Source organism: Megalops cyprinoides, chromosome 6 (genome assembly GCF_013368585.1).
Source record: "Megalops cyprinoides isolate fMegCyp1 chromosome 6, fMegCyp1.pri, whole genome shotgun sequence".
In the NCBI taxonomy this organism is placed as follows: domain Eukaryota; kingdom Metazoa; phylum Chordata; class Actinopteri; order Elopiformes; family Megalopidae; genus Megalops; species Megalops cyprinoides.
The window spans coordinates 22,349,393-22,370,395 of record NC_050588.1 but is presented as its reverse complement, the minus strand read 5'-3'; the positions used below and the strand labels follow the sequence as shown (position 1 = coordinate 22,370,395).

General features: G+C 39.8%; 1 protein-coding gene across 1 annotated transcript; it reads left to right on the top strand.

Annotated features, from left to right (window-relative positions):
- The first annotated feature begins 6,875 nt into the window (after positions 1-6,875).
- oxtr (oxytocin receptor) lies at positions 6,876-20,364 on the top strand. The gene is made up of 3 exons (XM_036531161.1): positions 6,876-7,056; positions 7,286-8,443; positions 20,081-20,364. The coding sequence occupies exons 2-3, from the start codon at positions 7,525-7,527 to the stop codon at positions 20,326-20,328; spliced, it is 1,167 nt and encodes a 388-aa protein (XP_036387054.1). The 5' UTR covers positions 6,876-7,056; positions 7,286-7,524; the 3' UTR covers positions 20,329-20,364.
- The last annotated feature ends 639 nt before the right edge of the window (positions 20,365-21,003 follow it).

Genomic DNA, 21,003 nt, shown 5'->3' with positions numbered 1-21,003 from the left:
AAGCTCGTTTCCTGGGTTCAAAATTACTCTGAACTTCAATATCTAACTTGAAAAGAAGCCTCTCCTGCCCTTGCCTTGAACTTCTTGGCAGTAATGTAGATGGAGGATGCAGAGAAGACAGAAAGAAAAGAGGCAAAATTGAAAGGAATGCTCAAAAACCTTTAGGTAACAAGACCATGAGGAATGGAAAAAGAGAGGCAATCGCTAGACTGATTGTCATTAAAACTGAATTGAAAATCCATTAAAGCGTATATTTTTAGTTTTGTGTCTTCACAACAGGCATATGAACACCGGCAGGCACTCCACCATTTTCTTTTCAATTGAGCAATTTTCGAGACCATTAACTTAAAGCTCCGAAAAAAACTTCAATTTCCTGCATTATTATTGCTGCCGAACACAAATCTCTTCAGTTTTGCCCTCCGTATAACTTTGCTTTCGCTGTTTTCAACTAATGTCTGTTTGTCGCTTAACCATATGGGATGTGTCATTTGAAGAACGTCTGAGCGCATCTTTACCCTTTTCTCCCAGCATCCGGACCGTCTCCCCGTTGCGACACTAAGGCTCTCGGTTAACTGGATTAAAATTTGCCACGCGCTACATGTCTTTACATTAGCATTTGCCGCTAGGATTGCAATACATTTGACAGTTCTGAGTCGATTGAGGTTAGCGTTAAAGGTAACAGTTGGGTTTGTTGGTATTTTATCTGTGAGAAGAAAAAATGATCTTATATTTATATTGTACATCCTTTATACTGTATTTAATATGATTGCAATCACGAAATATTGGAAAAATGCCTGCACAAGCGCATATGTGGTTATTAATAAAGGCGAACAGCAATATCTTTCTGTGTACAATGACCCTAAGTTCTATGTTTATCATAGAAAAGCACAACGGTCAGCACACGTGCCCATATAGACGATATAACGTAGATCATCTGCTGTATCCAGGTGTCCAGAGAGGACGTGGTGGACTGCAGACACATCTTACATGTGAAGATCAATATCGTGTGACGATGACGCAGAATGTTTGAATAAGCTGTGGCTGTTTCACGTGCACTGTACGTGAGCTGTCCGCGCTATCAAAAAGATTTTGTCTGAGTGGATGCTCATAAGGGATCATGATACCTGATTCCTGAAAAAATAAGCAAATCCTATTTTCTTTTTCTTTCTTTCTTTCTTTCTTTCTTTCTTTCTTTCAATTGTCTGTTTTTGCAATTTAGATAAATTTCAGAGATGCCAGAGATGTTTGAGGAATTACACAAATGGAGGCAATCAAATCTTTCTTGATCATCACTGACCCAGTTTCAATTTGAGACAGAATGTTTTGTAAACTTTTTAAAGTACTTCAAGTACAAAAACCATCATGTCACCTATTAGTGATGCAGCATGATAGCATGCAGCAGACAGAAACTTTAAAATGTAGATTGCAAATGACTGACAGTGTGACACTAAAAGAAACAAAGAAATTAAATATGCCTGTAGATCAGGACAGAAGCCAGTGACATATATAGTATATATGAGATGGAAAACTGAGCCATGCATGTCCAGTTTTCATGACAGATAACCTCCATCTACCAAATGCATTTTCCACTAAAAATGCCCCTGTTCAAAATCTGTGTCTTACCCACAAATTACATACAGCTGTAGAAATATAGTTCATCTGCATAACAAAAGCAGAGATCCATCACTGGTGTTTTATTCGGTCAAAACCACTTAAAAATGTTTTAGCACTGATGCCAATGTTTATTTTGACTACTCTCAAATTTATTTCACCATTTTCTCAGTCAGAAGTGAAGTTGCATTGGTAAAGAGTATGTGTCTTGCTCTTTATTAAGAAAAAGTATACTTCCAAATCTGTGAGGATATTCAATCAAATCATGTCCATGATGCACACAAAGTAAAACTCAGGAGGATGTTCATACATTATTCATTGACACAGCATAAGAAGGTGCTTTGATATCACTACCTGGATTGAGGCAATGACTAATGATCTACTGAATAAATATATCATTTTAAAAAGTACACAATGATACATTTACTTTACTGTTTATTCTGCTGGGTGTTCCATTCAGTTTCACTAATGAAAGACCAACTGCAAAGACCTGCCCTATTCAACTGCATTTGCCAATTAGTCTCATGGCAACAGTGGACTCAACCCAGAGTACAAAGACACTTGCTGTATCTTGTCTGTAGAAGAGCTAAGATCAACCCTTCATAGCTTGTTATAAAAACCAGCTACTGAAATTGCCATGGAAGGAAAAAATGTGTTGCTAGTTTCATGACTGACCTAAGTGTGTTATTCAAAGATAATCAACAAAGGTGAGGGTACAACAGCCTCCTGCATTAGTGCTGGTGGGTTTTGATCTTGTATGTCTGCAAATGTCTGATCTGAGATAGATCTTTATGGCTTGTTATATAAATACATTATAATATATAAAATCATAATAGCTAATATCTATCCATGGTGTTGTAGCAACATTGTGTTTCTCTAAAGAGGAAGATGATTCATCCATATGGTTTATTTTCTGATTACATGATCTGTGCATCTGCAAGATGACCATCCATGCCATTCAGTTAAAATCAGTCTTAGAAAAAGAAATACTAATATTATGTTTTCCCCTGAAACAATGAAGGAAAGTCAGCCTGGAAGGACAAAAAGGTGCATTCATGGCAGTGACACTTCCTCAGATTTATTCTTCAAATATAAGAGGAACCAATGATGTGGGGGAAGTGTTGGTTAACGAGGTGTGCAGTGTTATCCAATGTTATGTAATATTTTCAGTTTGTGTTAAAGTCAACAGCATTTCATAGTTGTTAGACTGCTGAGAGGTCAGTTGCTGTTTAGTATGTATCATGATATCATCTTCTACATCACCCCATTTCCTCAATGACTCTTATGTAATTAGCCAGTTTAAAAAGAGCAAAGTTAAATGACATTTGTTGACTGAGAACACTCCCATCTTATCACCTTCCTCTGTAGCAGCTCAGCCTGTGTCTTTGGAGCCTGGCCTCGGGGATACACTTATGTGTAATCTGAGAGTGAATTGTGCATTACGTAAATGTCAGCTAACAATGCTGCAAACTGTTTTTCATACTATGTATGGACTTATCCTTCCCTTTATGAAATGTTGAGGCCATTGCTGAATAATATCCCCCTGAGAGTTTAAGTTTTTTTTTTTTAAGTGACCTTCTGTGTTATGAGAGGATTTCCTCAGCACTCCTGCGACCGCTGTCTTTCAAACACACTGATGAGGTAACACAAATAAACAGGTCTGGCAGGGAGAGAGAGGGCAGACCATGGGAGGTCACTTCCTCCCATTGTTGTAAAGAAACCCCTGGATATATTTCTTATCTTTATCAGAACATTCTGGAACAAAGCATTCTGAAAAAGGTATGACCAGATGAAAGAACACTGCGGTGTCCTGGCGGGCGCCAGTGAGCCCCAGTCTGATGAGGGAGAGGAGGAGTGAGAGGGAATGGCACTAGTAGCCCAATTAGTAGGATATGATGTGGCACACTGACCCAGGCCTGGGGTTTGTAATTTACAGCTCTTCGAGGTTAGGTGGAATATGTCCATGTCTAGTGTGATGTGGTCCTTGAACTCACTTGCTAACACTGCACTATATCAGTAAGCTGGCAGGCCTCTGACACCCAAAGCCACAGCGGATGAGTGGAGAGCTTGGCCCTGATGCTGCAGAGCCCGGCTGCCTTCACCTTTAATAATCACTCCAGTATTACTGTTGACAATGAAGGAAAGCAGGTAGACTCTGACCTGGACACTTCTGGTTTTGAAACTGAATCCCTCTCCAGAGCTTTCCAACAATTCCACAAGCCATCAACCAGAAATATGCCCACAAATCACTTTGACTGCACTGCTACACTGATGACACATCATTGAAAATTCAGCATTGTGCATCCATTCCAAGAAAGGCACATTTTACGACGTTGTTGACTTAATCCAACATGAGCGCTCCTGGAAATTAAGATTAAAACTATGGCAATGGCAAACATCTGCAGGGGATTCCAAAAAAGCGGAAATCTCGGAATACTGGCTGCAGTCTTAAGCCTGTGTTCACCATCCTCAGACGCCAGCCAGGCCCGCACAGATGTTTGGAGTGATTTATGCCACATAGCTGAGTGTTCCTGAAACCAAGCCCTTGACAGGCTGACAGTGAATGACTTTTCCACAAGCGGGTGGGAAATAGGAGAAGACTTGAGGGCTGAGAGACAGTGGTTCACAGCTACCGTCGGCATTTGTCATTATTGCTCTTACTGTTGATGATTATTTGGTAGAAGTCAATATCCATGGCGTTGACATTAAGCAGAGCATTACCATTATAACATAACATTATTGTCATTTAGCAGACACTCTTAACCAGGGGGACATACATGGATTACAATTTTTACAATGTTATCCATTAACAGCTACAGACACAGAGTGCATGACAAGGTAGCCATACAATGCCTCTAGTAAACCGCAACACATCCTCACAAAGAACAGCCAAACATTTCTGCATCTCTTTCCTTTGTGTGTATGCTGCAGTACTTAACTGGAGAGGAGCACTGTGCCACTCTCTCGAGTCCACGCATAGCACCCAAACTGCCTTTGAAAACATAGCTTGCACTCATGGGGAGAGGGTCCCATCCATTACCTCTCATTACCACCTCCCATGCAGGACGCCACAAGTGCCTCTCGTGTGGAGGCTGCCCACGGGAAGGCGAGAAAGCAGCCGTGTTCATTATCACAAGAGGTAACAACATGCTTAATGTGGCTGGGGTGTTCCACTGTCTTTGGACCACCGCAGCGGGTGAAGTGTTATTGCAGCTGAAATTGTGTTAAATGAGACTCCACGGGGATGAGTCAAGATGCTCAATGTCAAACACCCAACCATGAAAATACGGTGCATAAAGTAACAGCTACCGTTCACAATTTGAGACTTTTATGAGATTTTTTAGATAAAATATGAACACATCTAAAGTATAACAAACTTTTTACAAATCCCAGTTGCATCATGTCTGCACACTCTATCAAAGGGTAAAGTATATTTTCATTTCATGACTTTGTCATAGAGTGGCATTTTATTAAATATTTAAAAATAGCAGTTAGTATCTTTGCATGGAAAATTCTTCTAGTGTGAGGGAGGGTAGCTCCAGTGCTTGACCACTCCAAGGTCTGCTAGTTTTTTTGCCCTGCCTTATCACTTGACTCATTATTGTATTGCTTTTCTAAAGCCATTATTTGAAGAGGTCTAACCTGATTTATCATTGTTAATTGATGGTAAATACATCATTCTAGAACCTGCATGAATTTGACGGTCCCTTAGGCCCCATCAGGAACTCATAAAAATCTCAGACCATCCTGCCACCCTGCACTTCTAGGCTATGGATCTCCCATGTTAATGAGGGCTTATTGTATTGCCAGTGCACTATATGTCTCTCAGGGTTTATTTATGGTAGGCAGCCTCCTAGTAGTCTCACTGGACAGTATCTCTGTCTCTTCCCAGAGGCGTGTAAAGCTGTGACATTGAACACCTATTTAATGAATTTATTCTGAGGATCAAAATGTTTTATAATGGGCAAAAGCATTTTTCCGTAACAACTGCGAAATCTCATAGCGTTTACTTTGCGACTATTTCCTGACATCACCCATCTGAACGTAGGTTAAGTAAAACTAAAAAGCATGCAAGTATACATATGACCCTAGTGACACGTATACTTGCATGGTTTCATTGTACTCTTTTAAAACAAAAAGTACAGTGTAATAACCTACATAAGAGAATAATGTTAGGTGTTCTAGGGAGAGAAAAACAAACAGAATTTTGTGATGGTCGTGAATGAAGAACAACACCCGATAAACCAATTCACCTGTATTCTGTTGCTCCACCGTCACGCGCATTTAAGTATATTCGACTATTAGCTGAGTTTATCGACGTGGTCATTTCCTCTCTGTGCTATTTTTGGAGTGCCCCTGTTGCCTTTCAAATATTCTTTAAACCCTCCTGTGGGACGCTGTTCACGGAGACGCGGTGACGCAAATTGCTGCTCGGCTGTTCGGTATTCTGCACGGCGACGGAGTGAGCAATCAGTCAGGGGAATGCACATAAAAATATTCCTCAACGAAGAAAGATTTTCCCACAACGCAAAAAAAAAAAGAAAATATGCTATTAATACATTAAAACAGCTAAAATACACGAGACTTTAACATCAGACGTCCGCTACTATTTTAGTAATACATTTTGGTGTATTAGCAATTATTCTAAATATAACTGTGGGTGAAGCCTATGGATTAAAGTAGGCCACTATATTGGTAGATATAATCTATATGTGTTTTAATTTCAGGGTCGACATAATATATGCAAGTAATTTATGTTAAGGCGTTAAGCATATATAAACAGACCTACTTACAAGTATTTTGTTGCATAAAAACGGTACTTCTTGTGGAAATCTGCGGAGGTATTTCGTCGTGTAACATACTAATAAATTACACCGAAAAAATCTGACGACCACATCCAAAATTCAGCGCTTGATAAATTTTCTCCACCGAACGTCGCGCAATGTCTGAATGCAATTTAGAAGATATATCAAAATGTCAAATGTCAAAATAATTGCATGCTTTCCTAGTTACACTGGGTCCGTATGGACCTACATATGTGCTGAATAATTCGAACCTCTGGGTCTGAGACAAAACTTCGCCAACGGAAAGAAATCAAGTTCTGTGTCTCCGTCTCCTCGCTGTATAAGCGTAATAGTGCGGCGCATAGGGCCACCTAGTGGTAGAAATGTGTTATGCAACTGCACCCCAGCAATCTGTTGCAAAGATATACTCGGGGTATAAATATCAAGATGCGGGGCATTCGTTGCGCGCGCATAGAGAGGGAGGCTGGTGGCTGTACTTGCTGGACTAATGCCTAATAGGAAACTGCTGGAGAAGTCTTCAGACTGCACATTTTTAAAAAAGATGCATTCGGTAACTGCAAAAACTCAGTGATTAATACGCGTGTTTAACAGAAAGTGGTATTATTAAGGATGGAGCTCTTCTGTATTACAAAAACTACAGGTAATTATGTTCTTATTATTTGTCTATTCATTTTTATTCAACCTTCGGTTGTTATTTTTGTCAATATTAGTATAATCGATTGGATTTATCTTTTTTATTGTGCTTAGTTGGTGGTGTTTCATTCTCGTTTGTTTGACCAGTTAATTTAATGAATTTGTTTTATTGTACAGTACGGTATAAATCGCAGTGTATAGTTCGTCATCCAATGATGTGCTCTTACTTTCCTTAGCCTTTTTTAGGATTTAGCCTGCCCCGGGCATTCAACAGAAGCCAAGCTTCCCCGCAAAGCCGGAATAAAATATTGGCATTGTACAAAAATGTAGGTGGGAAAGTCATTGGTCAGACACATTCACCTGACACCTGTTAAATGAAGACAAAAAGACCGATGAAAATAACTAATGTTTGAGAGGTGAAACAGCTGGGATTGCAGGTTTTATGAACTCTGATCCTGGATAGCGTTTAAACGTGATGGAGGGTGTTCTAAGAGATCTGGACTTTTGGTCATTGAACGACTCCCTGGGCAACAACACTCTTGGAAACGGGACCGGGGGAAACCAGACTGTAAACCCTCTGAAGCGCAACGAAGAAGTGGCCAAAGTGGAGGTGACAGTGCTAGCTCTGGTGCTCTTTCTGGCTCTTGCTGGCAACCTGTGCGTCCTACTCGCGATTCACACTACCAAGCACGCTCAGTCCCGGATGTATTATTTCATGAAGCACCTCAGTATCGCGGATCTGGTGGTGGCAATCTTTCAGGTGTTGCCACAACTCATTTGGGACATCACATTTCGGTTTTACGGACCCGACTTTTTGTGTAGGTTGGTGAAGTACTTGCAGATCGTCGGGATGTTCGCCTCAACCTACATGCTCGTTTTGATGTCGATAGACAGGTGCTTAGCAATTTGCCAGCCGCTGCGCTCCTTGCACAGGAGAAAGGACCGTTTTTACGTGATCGCCTCCTGGGCACTTAGCCTCTTGTTCAGCATCCCTCAGATGTATATCTTTTCCATGAGGGATGTTGGATCCGGAGTGTATGACTGTTGGGGGGACTTCGTGCAGCCGTGGGGTGCCAAGGCATATGTGACTTGGATTAGTCTTACCATCTATATCATACCAGTGGCCATTCTTAGTATTTGCTACGGACTGATAAGCTATAAAATATGGCAAAACTTTAAACTGAAAACCAAAAGGGAACAGTGCATTACCCTTACCCCTAAGGCTTCAAAAGGCACTGCGCTCTCGCGGGTGAGCAGTGTAAATTTAATCTCCAAAGCAAAGATAACAACGGTCAAAATGACATTTGTGATTGTTGTGGCATATATCGTTTGCTGGACGCCCTTTTTCTTCGTGCAGATGTGGTCAGCTTGGGATCCTGCAGCACCCAGAGAAGGTAGGGCGACACTCAATTACAGTGATAAAATAGCTAATTAACATCCCGCCTGTGTGACATGGACATTCAGAGAAAGTGCAAGTGCGAACACAAGTGGAAACAGGAATACTTTGAGTTGCGAGGTATATTTATTAATTTTAAGTACCCGGAGTTTTAAAACAAATATCCAGGTTAACCTTTCCCTAAGGGAAGTATAAATCATTTAAAATATTATGAAGAACCCCCACTATAATGTTCAAAATCCCGCAACTAACTGTGGTATCATGTGTGCTGTTTTACGTCAGTTTCTTTGCTAAAACAACACGCTATTGTGATAAAATTCACTGCACTAATAACATTTAGTGGATTTTTTTTTATTTACGTAAAATATAACATTAAACGAGAATTTTTAATGCACGAGATTAGAACTAGAACTAGAACTAGGATTCTACCCATCTCATTCACAAACTCGACCAGCACGTGCGTGCCATTTATCCGCAATGGGGCTCTTCAGTGATGAGGATTGGATCAATTGTAGATACTCGAATTCAAGTTAGCAGTTCTTGTCTCACGGATGCTATGTTTTAGTGTAATCTGAAGAGATATTTGTTTTAAGTATTTTCTTTTAACCTGTGTGAAGAATGGCATTATTGTGGTTAAATAGTGGGATGATTACAAAACGCAATAGGGAATGAGTTCCTATTATATATGGTAGTTTGTATTAGCGACTTTGCTAATTGCCAAATGAACACCGATAACTTGAATAATGAACATCATATGAGCGAAAATTATGCGCAGCGCAGTTTCATCGACTGGCCAGTGACAATATTTAATAATTCACCTCAGTCTACAAAAGGACAGCAAAGACATCTGTTACTGGCAAACATGACAAAACGCTCCTGTATGTTTCCGTTACGTTTCATAGACCTACAATATACATCTACCTACATTCTTTGATCTATCTCTTGCCATTCGCTTTGTGTACAAGAAGGAAATTGATTAAAACGACAACTACTGCAAGCGAATTTCCAAAGCCAATTAATTCAGGTATTCTAAAGCTGTTAGCGGTCAATACGTCTAAACTGCACTGCGTAGAATAATTTCTCCGTGTTCCTCTCGTTCCTCATCGGAAAATTTTAATTGGGACTAACGAACCTTTTCTGCATCTGTTGGCCTGGGTTAATCATTCTTCAGTTTATCCATGACTTTTGCATGCCGCGCGCAATTGTTGTTACTAGGCAGGCACGCTGGAGCGCTGCAGATGCCATTTAACAACGGGGCTCGGCATTTCTGTGCTTCGCTTCAGCGCGCTTTAACACCAGCTGCTGCGGGAGGATGAAGACGAACTCTGTACACCTCTCGCCCTATTAGAAGTGCCCTAAGGGCAAGAGTTTCCCGCCCTGCATTCGCAACTTCATTGTGACAGCTGATTTTAATGTGAAACCCATTGTGGGAAGAAAGCCTTCTGAAGATCCAGAACGTTTCTGCAGGGTGCCCATGTTGACAGTTTTCATGAGCTAAATGAACCTAATCATCGGGGAAGTGGTGCCTCTCTCTTTCCGTCTTGTCATATCGGCCACCTCAACAGTCCGTGAGAGGTTGCCTGCGTTTTCTTGGACAGTTCTAAATACAAGTTTTCTTTTGTCACTCTAGGGGCAGGGGTGTTAACAATCCATCTTCAAGTAACGGTAATGATTCAGAACGTTGTTTAGCGATGTTTACCTCTGTGTTGGAAAGTTTACCAGAGCAGGCGAACAATCTTTTTTTAATGTGAATATTTAAAACACTCATTTTAACACACTGAAATACATAATTTTGCTTGTTACGGGGGTGTGTTAATGAGGACACTACCTCCTCAGGCAAATGATCCTGTGCACAGCCCCAGTGATCATCTGTAGCTAAACTCAAATGATATCAGCTTTATGGACCTCCCTTGAGTATGATATAAACATCAATTTTTGTATTTTATTTCATGGCATATTTAAAGAAATTTCTGTTTTTTTTTTTAAATTTGTTTATTTATTTTATTTGGTTTTTAATCTACAGCCTAAACAAACAGAGGAACCTGCTCATCCTAAAACAGCCACTTTCAGATATTAGCTTTAAGGGAAATTAAGGCACTGATTACAATATCTCTTAAATTATCTCAAACACCAATGGTATAAAAAGGTTGCCAAGAGAAAAACACATTTTCACAGAGGAAGACCATATGTTGAAAAGTTTGAGTCTTTAGCCTGTTATATGAATGCTTTTCTGATCCTGCAGGGCGGAGCTCGTTGAAGTGTACTGATTTGACTTAAATCTACCACAGCTTCTCTGTGAATACACATCCTTCCTTCCTGCAGCCAAGGAAATTATTTTTGTTCTGAGACATCTTGTGAGACTGTACAAACGAATCCCTCAAACTCAGTGCTGATACACAGCTATTAAATTCCTCCAAATGACCTAAAACAGGACGTGAATGAAAAAGCAAGTAAATTTTCAATAATATATCACAAAGCCAGAGGACCACAGATAAAAGGAGAGTAAATATACCATCACATCAAAGTCTCCCCTTCTCTCGCATCACAAGCTCTATTTTGTTGGGTTTTGAGGGATGTCATTTCCTTTCGGAAGTACTGTTTGCTGGATGAGGTTGTCTGATCATGGTAATCATGGTGTTCATTTGAGGATAACCCAAGGAGCTGTTAGGTTGTGTCAGTCAATGGAAATTTCTTCAGTTTTGTTCCACTCTTTAGCACTGCTAAAACACGGAACCCAATGGAACACAATGGTGAAGGGTCAGTATAAAAATAAAATCACTCTTCAGTTAAAAACTAGAAAGGAAATTCTGAGGACAGACTTTAAGTTGGATTGAAAAAGCCTATCATGATAGTAGCTAGTAATTACAAGCTTTGCTTGAGAGATGATCTATAACTGTCTAAACTGTAGCAGGCTTACTGTGAGGTCAGCTTCACATGTTAGAATGTTCAGATTCTGAATGTTCTATCCGTTTTAGTCAATGGGAAATTTTTCAATGTAACATCATAAATATCTAAAAAAAACGTATGATATTGACACAAAAAGCACAAACAATGCTATTCCACGCTGGCTGAAGGTATTGGTCAAATTTCATAAATGAAGCTGAAAAGACAGAAAATCAGATGGAAAAACAAGAAGAAACAGGAATAACAGTAAGGTGGCTTTTTCAAGGCAACATAATCTCTCATTGCATTACATGGAAGTAAAATGTCATTTCTTTAATCAACCTGAGTAAATTACAGAGTCTTACCAAGCTGTTATGTGGCTGAGTGCATGTTAGCTCTGTCATATATGTTGATGACAGCCTCTGGAGTTAGTTTAGAATTTATTCTCTAAGCAAAAAGCTCTGTATTTTGGTATAGTGGGCTGAATATGTCTTTGTGAGGATTTACACAATATGCATGTGTATATGTGTGTTTATGCATACACATGCATGTATTAATTTTTACCTGCTACATTTTCTGTTTGATGGATGTAAATCAGCAAAACACATTGACAGATCTGACTTTGACAGTTCAGGGCCAGGGTGCATCACAATCTCTGTGGTGCAAAGATATAACACAGAAGAACACATTTCTGGGCTGAACACCTGTTTCAGGCAGTGTCCTCACCCATCTCACCACTGAGTGCCAGGTTGATTGGCATTGCATGCCACTGTGATCAGCCTTTGCTATGATCCCACATCTCTGGTTGCTGTTGGTGTGTCAGGGCTAAAATAACTACCCACAAGACCACTGGACTTTCTATGAAACAACTGTTTATTTGGACACCCGTCATAAAAAGCACAGCAGGAGTGGCTGATGATGTGCACACCACTCTTTGTCTTCTTGTGTAGAATAACAAGTTAATTATTATTTCTCTGTACAGTGCCCCAGGTGCTATTGATTCAGCAGTTGAAAGAATCAGACTGGCTTTTTCTCACATTAAACACATCTGAGCATGCTAGCATGAGCCAGGACTCACAACCAGACTGTGCAGTGAGTGAATGGTACCCCGCCTATATACATTCATAACCCCTTTTCCACTGAGACACATTTTTTGTTACCATGTCACCTGTGGACAAAGGAAATGGATGTTGCTTGGAAAAAAAACACTGGGAATGAAGAAGACAAAAGCAATGGTTGAATTTGGAAAGACATTGCCAAGACATGAATCTTAATGTCATTCTTCAAGTCATCAAAGACATTTGGCTGAGTGAAAAAATGCCGGGATGCAATGACAGTTATCGGGGCTGTGCTATCCCGATTTCATGAACAAGGGTCTATAAAATGATGCTGATTTAAAACCGAGTGAGGAAAGTTAGTGCAAGTGTGGTCGAAGTTATCCTCAAAGGGCCCCAGAGGAACTACTGAGTCTATAATGGTATTTAATATGTATAATTCGTGCTTTGAATGTGTCCAGTGAATTACTTTTATTGAGAGCAGAAATGAACTGGTTTAGTGGCTTGGCTCGTGGTACCATAACTTGGCGGTAGTCTAAGCTTCCATTTCACAATGCTCCTGGTTTGGCCACCTGATTCACCCTTGGAGGATTGCAGGAGCATTTTCCACCTCAAGAAATGGAAAAAAATGGAAAAAGAAAAGTTGAAAAAAGTCATTTAGATACTTCAGCCAGAACTGAACTTGAAGACGTTTGTTTGTTTGGGCAAAGGAGCATGTGGTGTCATCTTAATTGTGACTTAACAAACAACACATTTTCTAGTTTCAATATTCCATCCTCCTGGGAAAAGAGAAGACCCTAGCTAAACATTTTCACATGCCGAAAACATTCTCTTTCTGCTTTGAAACATTGAGCATAGGCAAGGCAGTCACATGTAGGTCCATCTGAAATCAGTTAGCATGTACCAAAGTGCAGCAGTGCTCCCACCAGCCATCAAATGATGTTAAGATTGAGCCAGGATAACTTAAACACCTGTAATATTCTGCTGCTCTTTCCTCTTTTTGCAGCACAGCAGCTACATTGAGATTCCCCTGATGTTGAGCACAGCAGTAAATTCAATATGTGTTGTCAACAATTGTCAGCCATTTATTTGCTTCTTGGAAGGTCTTTGCTCATGGGACCCAGAGACTAGAGATTATCTGAAATGAGAGCACATTGACTCTTTTCTCCCCTGCTAACTATAATTCAAACTGCACACCAAAAAGAAACAAAAAAGAAATCAAAGTTGTTTGTTTCCTATTCACCCTTCACCACGGTGAGCTCAGCAGAAACGGGAGCCCTAAATGGCAATCCAAAACAATGCTGTTAATGAGAGCTCCATATGGGATTCTCCCCTGAGGTTAAAGAGAGTCAGAGAATACATGTACAAACACACTTACTCATACACACACACACACACACACACACACACACGCACGCCTGTACACAGTCTCACCCTCAGCACTCTAACCCCTGTCTGACTGCATCTTCTGTGAGATCTGGCTCTGGCTCAATGATGGTCAATGTGATTGTGCCAGTAGATTTAAGTTATCTACTAATGCTTTTTAAATGTCTATACCATCAATAAATCTGGAACAGCTGTCTAATAATTACAAATTTATTTAATTAAGTGTTCAAGGCCCTGTTGTTCATAAAAGCAAATATCTGTAGCACTGTGCAGATAATAAGAATGCCTGTATTACTGATTTTTACAGATTTATCACCAAGTGGCTGAAATGAATGAATATAACATATATAAGTAACTAAGAGAAACAGTTTTACTATCCTTCTGTTTGAACAAACAGCCCTAGCAGAAACGTGATACGTGATGTCAACTCAATTTCAGTACTCAGCAAAAAATGATAAAAATAAATAATAATAACAGATCATTTACTTGACTGAAAATGAAACCAGCACAGAGTGTGTGGCCTCTAGAATTAGGCTGAGAAACATTGGCATAGTGGTAAGAAAGCCCAACTTGTTGCCTAAGCATTCCAGTTTCATATCCCTTATTGAGCACTGCTGTTGTGCCCTTGAGCAAAGGTACTTAACATGAACTGCTTCAGTAAATATCCAGCTTTATAACAGAATAATGTGAAAAATATAGCCTGTTAGCTTCGTGGGATCAGTTTGTCTGTTTATGAGTATCTCTCTCTAATCACGTATGATAAGAATCAGACGGGCTGCTCCATGTGCCCTCTGGCATGTCCTTCCGTTTCTCTACAAACAGCCATTTGCACAGTCAGATTTTACCGTTTTGCCTGTAACCCATTCGTACCATTTTCACTTTTCCTGGGATAGATAAAATAAGTGAGTTACTTTACTGAAGGGTACACTCCCAGCAGCTTCCTCAGGATTGGAACCTACAGTCCCAGCCACAGCCCCACTCAGCAAATCACACAGTCAGATTTTACACTGTTGTCTGTAACCAGGTAAAAAGCAAGAGGCTCTGTCAGGTTTTAAACCCACAACCCTCTAGTTCAGACAGGGCCCTTAATACCTCTGTGCAGTGTTGTTTCCCAGTCAGAGTGTGGGGTCATGTACACCATGCATCCCACAAAGCTGACTCACCATCTGGTTATCCCGCTGACTTTTGCAGGTTTGATTGATGCTCAGCCCAACCCCCAAAGAGTACTAACTTCTGCAGTACGTGCTTCTCTGCATGCCACCATAGGCCTAAAAGGCCAAGACAAGGTGTCTGATGTATGAAAAGTTTAATCGATCGGAGAAATGTGGATGCAGTTTCATGGCTTGAGCAATTCCCAGGACTCGTGGTGGATGATGTGTGGAGTGTGGTGGTTGAATGATATTTCCCAACAGGAAAAACAAACAAAATGGTCACAAACAAGTTGTGAGACTCAATTTAGCCCTTAAAGCTCATGTTTATGGGTTCTTGAAGCCAGGATGCTGTCAGAATTTCTACACCCTTGTATCCCTACTGTGTTGTTATCTTTTTTTTTGGTTGTTCATATAATTCCCTCCTCCCCCAAGCAAAAATCAAGTTTAAAAAAATGATTTCAAACTATTCTTTCAAACTCTATTTTTAAATGATTTTGACTGAAAAAGTTCCAATTGTTCTTTGGGTGTTTACTGACAATAAAATGACAACAATATATAAAAGACAGGTCTCCTTCAAAGTGTAAGCCTTTTGTTAGTCTTCTGTGATATTGTTAGACAGATTTCTTAATATGGCGCTTGATTTGATTTTTTTTTTTTATTTTTAGGCTGATTTATCTTTTAAATGTAAAAGGCAACATGCTAATTTTAAGGGCATTATTTTGTAATTCCTCCATTTTTTGGCACTGTGTCTTTTTCAGGAAACCTGCAATATATTATAATCTCAGCCATGCATAATGCACACACGCATACATAAATATACTCCATCTGGATCTTCCATTGCAGTGTTTGATTATTGCAATGATGTTTAACTTCACATGGGTTAAAGATTACTTTAGTCAGTGGGCAGTGCGCTCAAATATTGTTTAAGCTATGTGAATATTTTCAAATATTACAGTGGATTTCCACTTGTGTGTCTGGGGAAATTCAATAACACTTTGATTTCAGTTTATTTTAATTCATCTCTCACAGACTTGATTGGCTTTTGTTGACTCAAGCAAAATTAGATTAAACTATTCTCCAGCATATGCAGGAAGTGGCCCTATGAATTCAGCACTTTTTAAGTGATGAGGATATAACTAAGATTGAATGTAAATCATTTTTATCCATTTGGTTCAAAGCCATTTTTAGTTCAACTCTCATTTCAAAGGAGTCATAAAATCCCAAGTGGTGTAATGCCGGTGTTTAATGGAAAATGCAGTTCATGGCTATATCATTCTACCATTCTGGCTGTTTTTACATCCATTTCGCTGATTATGTTTAGTTGGAATAACACTTTGGGTGGAGTAGATATGGAAAATTCCAATCAATGTCTTCCAATACAATGCTGTATACAGCTGTATTTTTTATATATAAATATTTCTGTGCATGAATTATTTTCAAACATGTATTGCTGTTCTGAAATGAACACAAAAATCAGCATTAAAAGTCCTTTACTGTCCGGGGGTAGATGAGAAAACAGTAACATTTTGCTTAAATCAAACACATGCACCAACAGAAGAGCTGGCAGGGAGTGACTTTTCACCCTGAAATAGTTAAGTATAAGGGGTGCTTAATGTAAAGTGCTACACAGAGAAGTCCAGCTGTCCTTTCCCAGATTTAGGCTGAATCTTACAATCATCTTAAACCATTGCAACAATGTCAAATGCAGCCAAAACCTGAAAGATGAAAAAGAAACATTCTGTGTTGTACTGTTGAATTGTTACCTCTTACACTGGTTTACTTATTTCCATTAAAAGTCACTCCCTTTTAGCTCCTTTGCCCATGCCTTCATCACTGTTCATTGTTATGAGTGAAGTCAGTGTCATTTAAGCATGTAACGCTACATTCCAGGATTGAAATCAGCCACATATCCAAGCTATGGCATGACTAAAACATAAACCCCTTTAAACATTAAATTCACCAGCTGCTTATTTTTCCTGTCATTGGCATTGATAACTTCTTGACATGTTAGGTTTATTTATTTATTTATTTATTTTTGATATTGTTAATCGGACTGCAGGGACATGCAACAATTCTTTTCACTGTTATTGGCTGGCATGCATATGACAAATATATTGTGTATATTTTGATATAATAATTTATTACTTTCCCCTCCATCAGAGTGTAAAGTTGATGCTCGTCGGATATAAAATTCTGATTCCTCTGGACTTGGCTCTGTATAATAACATAAGGCAGCGTTTCCCAAACCTCTCCTGGAGGACCACTTGTCCTGCATGCTTTAGATCTCTCCCTGCTCCAACACAGCTGATTTAAAACAACACAGATGATCAGTTTGTTATTAAGCAGCTTCCGGAGTTCATAACGAGTTGATCATTTGAATCAGCTGTTTTGGAGTAGGGAGAGATCTAAAACATGCAGGACAAGTGGTCCTCCAGGAGAGGTTTGGGAAACGCTGGCATAAGGAATTTCTGCCCACTATCATCAAGCTCCCAAGAAAATATGCTTGCTTTACTACAGGCCTATGCACAAAAAAGTACAACATTTCAATCCAAAGTGACTCATGGTTTTGCACCCTGCAGAGGTACTGCATGCTCTCACATTTCCTCTTTATCTTCAGGATCCATCTCTATGCCACATTTCAGTAATCGCTGCAGAAGATGCAAATCGGGGAAGTGAATAAACTCAGCCCTTTGCATGGTATACTACTCGTTTCGCCTATGTGATTAAAAGCAAGGAAACTCCTGGTGCTGATCAAGGTGTACACCCCTATCTAAAAGCAAATGTCCTAAGGCTCTCCTCTCTTACCCTTGTGGTGTGCCTTCAAAGGAACAGCATGCAAAAAGGCGCTTTCCTTTTGAAGGACATGGGGACATTTTGCGTTCATAAATCTCAATTTGATAACCGAAGGGTAAATTACCACCTCGTTATGGTGGTGTAACCTCATACGCTTCAGCTGATTGTTTGCAGTGATTTAGGCTTATGTAACTGTCTCGGAATCCGTTCGGCTTGATCTTAGAAAAAAGCAGAAGAACAGAGGACAAAAAGGTTAGTAATGAGTAACAAGAGGTTAAACACAGGACAGCAGCCAATTCTATTAATCTCGGAGTCATTTAACAAATGTCAGTTTGGAGTCTACATAGCGGAAATGTCACCCCACACAATAATGCGAGCCGCTTATGTATGACACACCAAAGCTGACACATCATACTATTCTCACATTATATTCAGACAGTGATTGTGTATGAATCTGCAATGCAGCAAAACACTTTGCAAATAATTTAACAATTAATCTGGTCACTGTGCAGACCAGACCAATAAGAGCAGTAATTGTGATTGAAAATTGTTTCCCCCTGTTCATATACTGAGAGAAGCAAGATGATAATTACAGCACATGAATGACTGCCAAATTATAACAATTATGAAAAATGAAAAACAAAAGGTTTTTTTCTTGCAATGGTGCTGTGAAACAGAAATACAAAACAAATTATTAGCCAGCTCTTTGAATTAAGCCACTTAAAAATTAAAACGCATCATCATCATCATTCATAAATACAATGTATACCATAATCCTTTGTGTCTTATGTCCACTTCCTTTGTTTCATTTATCTTTGGAAAAGGCTTACATTGTGTGTGTATGCATTTGTGTATGTATTGTAAATTCATTTTGCATTTCATTGACCCATCAGGTTGGAGGAAAGGTAGACTTTTAAAGCCAATGTACTTACTATCTGTTTTATTAGGTAACAGAACTGAGATGACTGCAGGCACAGGATCTAGTTGTCTGCTTACTTGGATCCAGAGCATGGTAGATGTACTACATAGTACATGTGGGAATTTCCACAGAATCCAGCAGAGGGTGCACCTGAGAAATCTGAAGGCCCCTAGGTGGTGATTGATAGTAAGGATGTGATGGCTTTATAGTACGAACTAGGCCCATACCTAAATAATATGAGGAAATCTCACCAGAGAATGTATACACTGCTTTCTTATAAAAAAATATGATATATTCTAATTAGATAAGATTTTAATTTGGATATAAATTTTGATATTGTCTCTGGTCTCCTACCACATTGTATTAGCCTTGTGGTAAAGTGCTGTACCACCTATTATAGCCTGTGAAATTTGTGAAAAAAAAACATGTAGCCAGATGTCTGACTCTACAGTGGATCATATGAAATAATGGTTTTACATAGGTATGTACCTGGATATTTAGCAATTTGTAGGTCATTTTCAAGTTTGCTTAATATCTATTGGGAAGCCAGTGATGGGTGGCCTGGACCAGTGATTTGGTGCCATATTCTATTCCTGTGGACAAAATATGTTTATCCATTTTTGCAAGAGCTATCTGAGTTTTGGCAATTTCTCTAAGATGAAAAAAGGCTGCTCTGGTAATTCATTTTACATGAGATTCCACAGAGAGAGAGGAGTGTGTGTGTGTGTGAGAGAGAGAGCGATATCAGGGTCGAACCTCTAACCCCTCCTGTGAGAGCTAAAGAAAAGCCAAATCCATCTGAGTGAAATAGTAACATCCTATAACAGATCTGCCTGTGACACACAGTATATATTACAGAAGCATTATTGAAAATACAGAAGCAGAAAATATGTAGTCATTCAGTTTATTGTGCCATTAAGCCACACTATTATTCTCTCCATTGATAGATGTTCAGGTTGGACTGAGACTTAAATTTGTGTGTCATTTCCATACCAGTACAAAGTGGCATTATATTAAGTTCATCATGGTGATCATGAATAGGAAAAGATGTCCATGAACAGGACTTATGTTCCCCAAAAGAGAAGTAATAACTATTAGGCTGGAGTATGTTCCTGTATGAGGAAATAGGATTCAGCAAACACGTAGGGGAAACAAAATAATTAAACAGTCATAATTATCTTTGGTTTGTTCCTGACTGTCTATCGAGTAAAAAATGTTGTCCTTTCCCAATAAAGTGGTGCAGGAAGTAAAAAAAGACAAGGAATATTGTTCAAATACTGTCTGGAAAAACAGCATGTGGTCAGCAACTGAATGAATAAAACCGTTTCTTTCCTTCACTCTCACCCTCCCTTTCTCTCTCTCTTTCTCTAATATCTCTCTTCTCCTCTCTCCCTCTCTTCTTCTCTGTCTCCCTCTGTTGTTTTACCTTTCTCCTCTCTCCCTCTTAGCAATGCCCTTCATCATCTCCATGCTGTTGGCCAGCCTAAACAGCTGCTGTAACCCCTGGATCTACATGTACTTCGCGGGTCACCTGTTTCACGACCTGCGGCAACGCTTCCTGTGCTGCTCCAGGCTCTACGTGAAGTCCTCCCAGTGCACCTGCGAGCGGGAGTCCAGCCGCAAGAGCAACTCCTCCAACTACGCCATCAAGAGCACCAGCAGCCAGAAGAGCATCACACAGACCTCCACCACATAAACCTCCCAAATTCTGTAACCACCCCCCCCCCCCACCCCCCCCGCCGTCTTCTCCCCTCACAGGCCTCAACCACGCCAACCTGTCCTCCACTGTCCCTGTAATTCCAAACCCAACCCCCTGCCCCTGTCTCCTCTCACCAAACACCACGTCCACCCTTCCTCCTCGTCTTCATAAATCCAAAGCCTGAACACTGTCTCTTCCCTCCTCAGCTCTCAATCAGTACAATGAATCAATCAAATTTTATTGCAAATTGTCACAAGGTGCTGAATATACCCTTAAGCCCATGCCCACAGCCCAAACTTTTGCCCTGCCTACACCCACCTATTAAATCCAATCACTGCATTCCCCTTTTACCCCCTTTTACCTTGCAACCAAGACTTGTTTTTCATTCCTGGGTCCCCCCCCCCATCTCTCTACTACTTCTCTCTCTGTTCTTAATGTACGAAAGCTCAATTGATACTATTGCACTACTTTTTATATATAGATATCATCTAGCAAACAAGAAAAATGAAGACTAAAGCATTATATATATGTATGTATAGTATCTCTATATGTATATATCTGTTGTACACAGTGTAGATGGCAAAAAGCATTTATTTTCTCCTTTTGTGGAACACACATGTGCACATGCTTCTATTGAATGTAGATCCTAAAGCATAGCAAGCCAGTAATTTA

Coding starts and splice junctions, on each gene's coding strand:
- oxtr (XM_036531161.1), top strand. CDS start 7,525: ATGGAGGGTGTTCTAAGAGATCTGGACTTTTGGTCATTGAACGACTCC. Junction 8,444..20,080: donor TCCTGCAGCACCCAGAGAAG/GTAGGGCGACAC, acceptor TCTCCCTCTTAG/CAATGCCCTTCATCATCTCC.